This window comes from Colobus angolensis, unplaced genomic scaffold, assembly GCF_000951035.1.
Source record: "Colobus angolensis palliatus isolate OR3802 unplaced genomic scaffold, Cang.pa_1.0 Scaffold252, whole genome shotgun sequence".
In the NCBI taxonomy this organism is placed as follows: Eukaryota; Metazoa; Chordata; class Mammalia; order Primates; family Cercopithecidae; genus Colobus; species Colobus angolensis.
In genome coordinates, this window is record NW_012115733.1 from 2,842,489 (window position 1) to 2,844,449 (window position 1,961).

The following is a 1,961-nucleotide window of genomic DNA, read 5'->3' on the forward strand; positions in this document are numbered from 1 at the left end:
TCTGTCTCCCATCCTTGCTTTATTTTCTTCACACCACTGATCATTAGCTGGCCTGTTCCGTATTTTTGTCTACTGTCTCCATTATGATGCAAGCCCAATGAGGGCGGACATTTCTGTCAGTTTAGGTCAGAGCAGTATCCCCAGTGCCCAGAACAGTTCCTGGCACATGGTCGGGGCTCACTAATGTCTATCGAATGCATGAGTGTGTAAAACAGTTAAGATGGTGCCTGTGACCCAGCAGACATTCAATCAATGCTTGTGGAATGAATGAATCCGTCGATGCATGAATGCACGAATGAGCCAATGAACCCCGTTCCACCGTGTTCCTGGAGCTGCCCGCTGCCCTGCCCGTCCCCAGCAGAGTTGGGAGCTGGCCCTCAGCACGACCACCGAAACTTTATTTACAACACGAGGCTGGAGTAAGAGGGGTGGGATGGAGGACAGCAGCAGGGCTGACAGGACCCTACTTCTGCTCCCGCCTCCAGACGATGACCATGCCGCTGGCGTCACTGGAGGCCAGTAGGCTCTCGTCGCAGTTGAAGCTGACATCAAGCACAGGTGCACTGTGGCCCTGCAGCTTGTTGACGGCAGCCTTGGCCGCCCGCTCCACATCAAAGAAGTGCACGCACATGTCCTCACTGCCCGTCACTGTCGGGGTGAGAGGGAGAGGCCATCGGGAGGCGCCTGGGGTGCCCGTGGTGGGAAGTCCCTGAGGTGTCTGAGGTGTTAAAGGGTGTATGTCCGAGGTGTGAGGTCCTAGCATGGCTTGGGGAGGTTTGAGGGGGCCCCATCCCTAGATGGGGGGTCGCTTGGCTGTTTCGGTACTGTGTGCAGAGTACGAGGTCTCTGGGCTGTTTGGGGGGAAGTGCGTTCAAAGTGTGAGTTTTCATCACTTCTCGGCCTTTTGGCTGAGACCAAGTGCAAACTGTGAGTTCTCTGAGCTGTTTGGAGCTGTGAGTCCCAGAGTGAGGCTGTTGGGGCAGGAGTGGTCACGAGGCCCAGGAAGTCAGGGCATCAGAATGTCATGATGTCTGAGCCAGGTTGGCACCAGCCCTGGCTCCTGCCCCTCCCCAGTCACCCAGATCCCCTGTCCCTACAGGACTCACCCACGCAGGCCCCCTGGCGGAAGGACATGAGGGGACAGAAGATGCTGCGCACAGGATGTGAGCTCTGCTCGATGGGGAAGCTTCTCTTCAGCTGCAGGGTCCCCTCGTTGTCTACCACCCTGACAGGAGGACGACAGAGCGGGTCAAAACACAGCCCCAGCAGGGAGACAAGTCGTGGGCCTATGTCCCCACCCCTGTGCCTAAGTTCTTTTCAAGGTGCATGAAACCCATTTTTTTTGTTTTAGTTTTTGACACAGGATCTCACTCTGTCACCCAGGCTGGAGTATAGTGGTGCGATCATGGCTCACTGCAGCCTCAACCTCCCAGGCTCAAGTGATCCTCCCGCCTCAGCCTCCCGAGTAGCTGGGACTACCTATAGGCACACACCACACCCAGCTTATGAAACCCAATTCTGAGATGACTGCATAAACTATAAATAGGGGCCGATGTGTGAGTTACTGATGGTTCAGAAACCATCTCTGTTGGTATAAATGACAGCCTCTGCAGTTTCATTCACTAGCTTTTCTTTCTAGGGGTCTCTAAAAGATCCTGGTGTTAAGACAAGCACAAAGAGAGGAAATAAACACACTATGGTACGCCCACACTGTGGAAAACTGCAGAGCCCTTAGAATAAACCACAGTCCCCACAGGTGACCGGGGGGTTGCCACAAGGCATTGCCTGGTGAGAAACTTGAAATGTAGGAAAGGCCATTTCTTTTTTTTTTTTTGAGACGGAGTCTCACTCTGTCCACCAGGCTGGGGTGCAGTGGCACGATCTCGGCTCACTGCAAGCTCCGCCTCCTGGGTTCACGCCATTCTCCTGCCTCAGCCTCCCTAGTAGCTGGGACTACAGGC

The 1,961-nt window shown here is 54.7% G+C and overlaps 1 protein-coding gene across 1 annotated transcript in view; it reads right to left on the minus strand.

Moving 5' to 3' along the window:
- Nucleotides 1-313: 313 nt before the first annotated feature.
- The window catches only part of WDR13 (WD repeat domain 13), a 12,216-nt gene continuing 10,568 nt past the window's right edge, over nt 314-1,961 (minus strand). The window contains exons 9-10 of the mRNA XM_011946716.1: nt 1,107-1,225; nt 314-648 (exon numbers count right to left, since the gene is read on the minus strand). Coding sequence (XP_011802106.1) covers nt 464-648; nt 1,107-1,225 — 304 coding nt within the window. The 3' untranslated portion in view covers nt 314-463. The remainder of the gene's footprint in view (nt 649-1,106; nt 1,226-1,961) is intronic.